This window comes from Glycine max, chromosome 19, assembly GCF_000004515.6.
Source record: "Glycine max cultivar Williams 82 chromosome 19, Glycine_max_v4.0, whole genome shotgun sequence".
Taxonomy (NCBI): Eukaryota; Viridiplantae; Streptophyta; class Magnoliopsida; order Fabales; family Fabaceae; genus Glycine; species Glycine max.
The window spans coordinates 16,611,898-16,620,357 of NC_038255.2; the positions used below are offsets into that span (position 1 = coordinate 16,611,898).

The 8,460-nt window shown below is 35.6% G+C and overlaps 1 protein-coding gene across 1 annotated transcript; it reads right to left on the reverse strand.

Moving 5' to 3' along the window:
• Window positions 1–1,424: 1,424 nt before the first annotated feature.
• Window positions 1,425–1,914, reverse strand: LOC121174218 (DDB1- and CUL4-associated factor 4-like protein 2). Its single transcript, XM_041012986.1, has 3 exons — window positions 1,793–1,914; window positions 1,609–1,722; window positions 1,425–1,501 (listed from the first exon to the last, which is right to left on the reverse strand). The coding sequence occupies exons 1-3, from the start codon at window positions 1,911–1,913 to the stop codon at window positions 1,461–1,463; spliced, it is 276 nt and encodes a 91-aa protein (XP_040868920.1). The 5' UTR covers window position 1,914; the 3' UTR covers window positions 1,425–1,460.
• Window positions 1,915–8,460: the final 6,546 nt, after the last annotated feature.

Here is an 8,460-nt window from a genome sequence, read left to right on the forward strand (position 1 = left end):
TGTTAATCTCTTTTTCTGTTACAGCAGAAGTGAACAAAAAAAAAAAAAACTTCCACAATGAAACAATAGCTAGCTATCGATCATTTCCATTGTCATTATCACCTTCACACAATATTAATATTTCTCTAATATATTTATAATCTTTTATTCCAAAATGAACCACATTGTAAGAATAATGTTAGTTATAAATTGATAAAAAAAAACCCAAGTGCATAACCTGCTGAGTCAACAAGTCACTGGCTCAACCTCTAAACCTGTAGAATCAAATGGGATCACATTGGATCTATGACATGGTTGATTCATTTATTGATTTAAATTGATTAGTTGATTGATTCCCAAGCCAATCTGAGTTGAGTTTGATAGAACAGGTAATAACTCTAATGTTTAAAGCATGTTTCACAACTATTATTTCTCCAATTTCAATTGTTTTCATGAAGGAAAAAACTCAGGTAGCAGAGAATTGAAAGCATAATAATATAATTAGTATTATTGTTGTGGTGGTGGTGATGGTGGACAATATTTTGGTAATTAAGCACTTAACTTGTTAACCATAATATCTTTTTTGAGGTTACTTAATTAACCAGTTAATTAACCATAATATCAGCAGAACAATATTTTGGTTTTTTTGTAAATCCTTTACATATGCAGAGGTATAGTGTGTGGTCAAAAACAGAAAGGTGTCTCATTCCAGATGCTCTTAAGTCTGGATTTATGAACTTGCTAACCAAATAAGAGAGGACAATGATTTTTGAGCATTTACAAATGATAGAAACATGAAAGTTGTTTTTACCAACAATGGGTCAATTAAGTTTTAATCACCAATTGGATTTTAAAGAGGGTTGTTTTAAACAAATATTACGAAATAGAATTGCATCAAATGTTTGGAAAGTAAAATTCAATTAAAAAACCATAAAAGAAAAGAACAAGCCTACTCTATAGACACTTGATAGCAAGGGTAAAATCCTTAACGTGAAAAGGCTTATAAAAATTTTAATGTACCTGATCAATGAAGCTGCCATGGTTACAAAAAGAACAGTCAACAACAAACCTTAAGGAAGAATAATAAGCTAGACAGAAAAAATAATTTCTTATTATCACCTATAAGCAATTATAAATTCTAGGTTGAAATTGAAACAGACTGGCTTGGCATGAGCTATACATTTTTTTAATAATTATCTAATTCTACAAAGTATTGGTCATCTCTGCTGTGTGCTACTGCTAGTATCAGCTTTAATCCCCAAAAGAGACTTTAACAGGGAATTTTGCTATATGTGTATATATCTACAAGCTATTTGATTACCTTCATGTGAGTATATATAGATACATGCTATAACCTCAGTATTTATCAGGTATTGTGGGCATCTAGTTAGCTTCAGATTCTATAGCTGCAGGACCCTTCACACTCATAACCAGCACATATAAAACAGTCCTTCAAGTGATCCAAGCCATGCACCCTGAGATCAGTCACGCTTGTATTGGTTTTCCTCTTCTGCTTTAAAACCTATACAACCAAATAATACACTTTAAGATTAGCAACCATCTGAAAACCAAAATATATGAGAATTTTTAAAATTGAAAGCAGAAAGGCTGAGAGGATATCATGCTTACTATGTCCATATGTTTTATAGCACACAATGAAGATAACTGAATCAGAGAACTTGTCCTCAAAAAGCAGTTCACCAGACTTGATACTCCATAACCTTAGCTTGCAATCCTCTCCACCTGAGATGACAAAGACAAAATTTTTAGACTCTAGAATGCTAAATAAATAACATCACTAAAAAACACCCACCTGACATAACGAATCTCTCAGATGGATCAACACCAATCTGTATACGAGTATGAGAATTCACATGCCCTTCATAACATTGAACAACACCCCTCTGAAGTAGACGAAGATCATAAAGTCTCATCTGAAAAGACAAAGAACCCATCATTTAAAGCTAATTTCTCTCATGATATGCAGCCAGCAAGAAATGGTGGCTAACAAGGTAATCGTTTTCTTTGTTATCTTGTAAGTTCTGGTAACATATATTGCCTTCATTGGTCATTATATTTATGTCAATCACTATATTATCTAGGTGATGCAAGACCTAGAGAACAAAAATAAAGATAATCTCCCATGAAAAAAGAATTTCAATTAAATGGGATCAATTACACTTAGTTTTTGCTCATTAAATACAAATAATTTCTCTTCAATTTAAATATGAGAAACAAATTCGTGCAACTGCCTAATCATGAGATGCTGCTGCAATTTTTTGGCATTTTATGCCTTGTAATAGCAGACAAATGATATAGGTAACAATTTTCCAGAAGAGTATACTAACTAATCCATCCATTGAGCTTGCCAAAAAGTATTGATCATCAAACTGAATTGATGCCAAACTAGTGTGAAACCCACAACATAAAATACAGTAAATAGTCGGTCAAAATCAATAATATCCAAATGAAGATACAAGTCATGTAGACAACCAACAAGGAAAAGGATGACTAACTAGGAAATTGATGAAGGCATCCTAATGGTATGAGAAGGATATATGTCTCCTTTGAGCTGTAATATGGGTGAAGCATACCATATCAACAATAGATAAAACTCATAGTGTAATGACCATCATAAAGTGAATTACCAGACATTGAGGAACAGATTGTGAACATAGAACAAGAAATAATGAGTCCCATCAAATAAAAAATTTATACAGGGACTTAAACAGATTCACAAGGTTTACATTATATATTCTGAATCTCTCTACAATATTTTATTATGCTACATTTTCCTTGTTTCTTGAAATCTTCTATTTCTCTAGCCTATCCTCAATTCTAATTTCCAAAACAAAGAAAAATACCTTGAACCATTCTTTATTAGAACCTCCAACTTTCTTGTCTGAAGATGCATGTAATCCCAAATTAATAGAACCACAGAACCAGTAGCATCTGTGAAATAAAGTTTAGGACATCAGACATCCCTTGATAATGCAGATTAGATGAGTGACAGACCTGTTTCTTCTTTGACTTCTTTTCCCTCTCATTTCCACGTTTTGCTTTCTGCTCACATTCAGCCAGCCATGCTGCTTCTTCTTCACGAATGAGCTCTTCTTGTCTCTTTAGAGCAACAACTTCCTGGTAGGAAACCTCAATTTTATTGCTGCACCCATTAAGTAAATAATTAGGCTAACCTTTTGCATCCTACAAACAATACATGAATACATACAAAAAATATAAAATCCATGTCACTGGAGAATAAACAAGCACTGAATCACTTTTGTGTAGATAATGATATAGCACTACATGGGCATGTATAAAGTTCCATGGACCACAAACTTCAAAAAAATGAATTAAACAGTTCAAAAAAAAGAGACGAATTAAAAGTTCACTTTTGTGTAGATAATTTATTCTTTGCTTCATTTCAAGAATAATGAAAAGAAGAGACGAATTAAACAGTTCAAAAAAAATAACAGCCACCCACACATATATATTGTGTGTCTCTCTATTTGGAATTAATAGTTTTTAGGCAACATGTTGGGACTGCCATTCAAAATGATAGTAGTACTACTTGACCTCCCCAAATTGGAACTACCATTCAAAATGACACCTTACTTCCCCAAATTGGATTTGAAGTCTATAATACCTTTTGCTGAGAACCTGAAGTCTGAACTGCTAGGTGGCATAATTGCTCTTTTTATCGTTGGCCTTACTTATATTTACTATCGTATGAAAAAACCCAAAGGTATGCCACTACTTCTAGATTTTGTCTGTATCATTTTCAATTATATTCCAACTTCTCATTTGATCGATATCGACATAAATCTTTTATCTGCTGCACCTTTAATTTAATATTTTGCATTAGTTGTGATCGTCCAAATAGTAAGGCAAAGAATAAATTATCGCATGAATAAAAGTTCCATGGACCACAAAGTTCCATGATATAGCAAATGGACGTTGTCGTTGTTTCCACATATGAAAACTCCTCAGAAACACTAATAAATTGAATTCTTTTTTCGACGAATAAAGAAACGCAATGACATTGATTTAGAATAATGACTTTCACAAAAACTTTGGTAAAAGCACGCGAGAAGACACAAATTGAAATCCGTGTACCTTGAAAATCGAGAGGAGGCGCTCTTGCTCGTCGATTTCCTCGAAATGCCGGCGATCCCAATCCCAATCCTCGTCGCCACCGTCGACGTGGACGCGATCGTCAGCGGCGGCGTTCCCGAGGGACTTCCAGTAGGAATTGACTTGATTGGTGACCTCGGAGAACTGGTGCAGCACAGAGTCCCAGCCGTTGTGTTTGGCGCCGGCACTGCGGTCGTCGGAGGAGGCAGAGGCGAGGCAGTGGCAGGGGGATTGTGATGGGAACGGGAGGAGCGAGGGCATCCGTTGCGCGGGGGAACGGAACGACAAGCTTCTGCGTCGGGAAGGTGAGCGTTGGTGCAGAAATGGAAGAAGAAGCCATGAGAGAGAGAATGAAAGAATGGATATACTGTGTGTGTTGTGAATGTGACGTGAAGGGGATGGAACATGAGGCTGGGAAAATTTGAGGGATGGATCTTCTTAGTGCCTCAATAGATTCTTTATTTTTTCTAGCCACGAGGGGATAAGGATGAAATGAATTTTTTTTTTTTTGACTTTTACCTACACTATGACAAACAATTGTAGGTATAAGTATTTTTTTGACTTTTACCTACACTAATTTATGTGTGTAGGCAAAAGTCTCCGTAAGTATATGTCATTTTTTTTGTAGTGATTGTCTTATCCTCTTAAAAATTCCTTGGCCAATACACTTGTAATTCAATAAGGAATTATTTGAGTGCTTCATTGTTCAATCTATCGCTTTCAAGAGATATTTCTTCTTCTCTTCTTCTTACTTCTGAAAAGGGATTAAGAGACTGAGGGTCTCTTGTTGTAAAGCAATTTGAACACAAAGGAAAGGTTATCCTTATGTGGTTTAGAACTTGTAAAGGGTTTTTGCAAGTTAGTGGAACTCTCAAACGGGTTGCTTGGGGACTGAACGTAGGCAGAAGGGTGTGGCCAAACCAGTATAAAACTAAGTTTGCACTTTCTCTTCCCTTAAACTCTTTTATTTATTATTGCTCATTGCTTCTATTTAGTAAGTTTAATTTGAATAATAATTTAGGAATTCATTTTGAAAGGAATCTTGGGTTTTGGGTTAAAATCAAAATAGAATTTTTAATTAGGGAATAGTTTATGATATCTTAATTCAACCCCCTTCTTAAGATATCTGAGGCCACTTGTCTAACAGAAAAAAACCAATGTTACTAAAAACCGATGTTGTCTTTTGGATTTTTTTAATGTGTTGTCTGTTTTTTTATTAACCCCCAATTAACCTGCAAATTTAAAAGCATAGCCGCAATAGATAATTTTCATTTTGTTTTCAAACAGTTTTTAGCATAAATTCCATAAAAATTGAATATTTACTATAATTAAAAGAATATTTAATGTGCATATAACATGAATTGTAAAAAACGTAAATTAACTAAACTACAATTCCAAAATTACTTAAACACTAATTGTTTCATTTTTAACTTTTAAATAGTAGCTTGCCCACTAGATGCGAAGCGCCTTCAATATCTCTGGTTCCAATGGTCTAGTATCATTGAAATATTGCATGATATAATAAAACATAAATTAATAATATATAATAACAATTATAACAAAATGAAATATGTTTGAATTAAACAATTACCGTTTCACAATTATTCTTGAAACTTCCTAAGATTATAGTTGATATCCAGTGCATGATGTAATACTCACACTCAGTGCTTCCTTTTTGTCTATTACACTAAATACATTATGAAATTTAGGAATTCAATGTTAAGTAGAAATTAGTCTACATAGTATTAAAATATAACTAGAAGCATTGTTTAAATGGTTTACTTTAACAATAATTCACCTAGCAGCAGCCTTGGATTTACTTTGTGGAGTATCATCAAATCTTTTCAAAGCATTGTTCAATACAAACATGAATGCATGTTGTACAATTAAAATATTGATGTTCCTAACTAATGCTAATGTAAATGTATTGAAAAATATAACTGACCTATTAATAATTCCTTTCAGATAGTTGTCTAGCCTATTATGCAACGAACAAAACCAGATGCTACATTTTCCTTAGGCAAAATGACGACCATTTGCCAATGTGCACTGTAGTGGAGAACAATATAAGTTATTATACTATTATAAATTATTTAAATTCATTTGTTTAGTTCAAATTACCTATTCAAGTAGGCTCCTAGGTACACATCCCTCTTTGAATTCTGCATCTAGTTCTTAATATAACTTTCTGATTCAAATTGTGATCGGCTAGATCTCTGTATGGACTATGGCTTGAGGAATCCATACACATCGGCATTCCCTGCTTGCATACTTGTCTCAATCATATGCCCATTGTTGTTAAAATAAAGTAAATTATGTATGAATTTAAAACAATAAGTTAGGTAATAAACAATAATGTAAACTGACTTACAAAATCTACAATTGTATAACAGAGATGCTGAGACATTGACCATCGTGTGCTATTTCAGATAGATCTTCATGCTTTATGTACAAGGGGAAGTTGTCATTAAACACCCCAAACACGGTAGCATCCCACATAACCTGCAATGGATTTAGAAAAAACTCTGGGATGGTCAATGTCATCAGATATAGGAGATCATCGACATCATGATCCGGTCTATCTGCAGGTTTCGCCGGTCCCACAAATCCCTGTTTATCCAACACAATTAATTAACATAATTTAACTACAGTGAACACTTTAATTGAAAAAAAACATGTAATGACAGTGAAATACATGTTATGATAAACGCTTGACAAGATGTGTTTGCCAAGTAATGAAGGTGTTAAGTGCCTGCCCCACTAACTGAACCTCTTGAGTGGGTACAGGAATGGGAGCATCTGCATCTCTAACTTCCTCAACACCAACCTTGACTTGATCATGGCACAAAGGGATGTTGTGAACGATTGTCGACCCCTCATAAAGTCTGATGCAATCCTCCCAAGGAGGGGACCCATCACTAAAGCCATGGCTAGGAGACTCCAAGAATATTGGGCCCTAGGGTTCCCATGAGACTTAGGGTATATTTTGGGCCCATGGGCTAAGTATGAGCCCAATTATCTTTGTACATATTAGATTAGGGTTTCATTATTTTTGGGCCTTATATTTAGGGCTCCGTAGCGTAGGGAGGATACCCTAGTAATGTAGGATTTTTTAGCCCTTGTATTTTAGGGCACCTAGACTAGTTTTTATATTAGGGGTAGTTTTGTAATTTCCCATTCATTAAGTGCACTATTTGATGTGTGTGTGTGGGGGGGGGGGGGAGAGAAATTTAATTGAATTAGGAGAAGTCCAATCCAATTAAATTTTGGACCATCCTAAGGGGGAGGTGAGCATTTGCTTGCTACACCCCATTGCCACATCATATAGTCACACTTTTTGTATATGCTTTACATGCCCCATGACACCTAAGCACACTTAGTGGAGAATCTTGAATATTATCTTGGATTAGTGGGCTGAACCATAGCTAAAATTCACTAGTCACAATTAGTGAAATTTTGGCTCTAAATTTGGCTCAACAAATTCAAATTCAAGTGAAATTTGAATAAAAATTCAAATTTTCCTCCAATTTTGTGTGATACTTAGATTATAAATAGAGGTCTTATGTGTGGATTTTTTCACCTTTGATCATTTAAGAAATTACACTTCAAAGTTCAGACCTCATTTGAGGCATGAACTACATGTCCCTTCTTTCCCTCTCCCTCCACTCATCTTCTCCTACCTTCAAGCTCTTATCCATAGCTTCCTATGGTGGTGAACTTGTTCTTGACTCATCTTCTCCATGAAGTGGCGTCTCCAATCACCTTTCCTCCTTCTCCATTCCACTGCCATTGATCTTCAATAAGCAAAGGACTCCATTGATGAAGGAGATCCAAGGCCTACAAGCTCTACATGGAGCTACATCAAAGTCTTCCTAGGGCAACCGGGCGGGGAGTATTTTCTTCGACGTACAACCCGCATTTCTTGGAGTCACCCATGTCTGGATCGTTCCCTGAGGGATCGACAAAACCTTCCTTTGTGCTGACACAAGCAGCTGAAGGACCAACCTAAGGCTCAGGAGGCAGTGCGAGTCCCTGTGATTGCATCTGCGATTGAAACTGGGACTACATCTAACTGAAGGACAACATTAGTTATCGAGTCACTTTTTTTGTGATCTACTCTTCCAGCTGGTCCCTGATTTTTTGTGTCAGCTACTTTAGATCTTTGGGAGCCATGGACGAAGACGTGCAAGAGGTCCTTGGAGCCAGTCCAAAGTATTGTTTGATCGTGACATCGACTCCAACAACACGCACATGACCAGGGTGTTCTGGTCACCCAATGGCAGCAGTCAGTACATCTTGACGTCCATAGGCGACAAAGGAACCTTGTGAGGTATGCTCCTCTAAGGA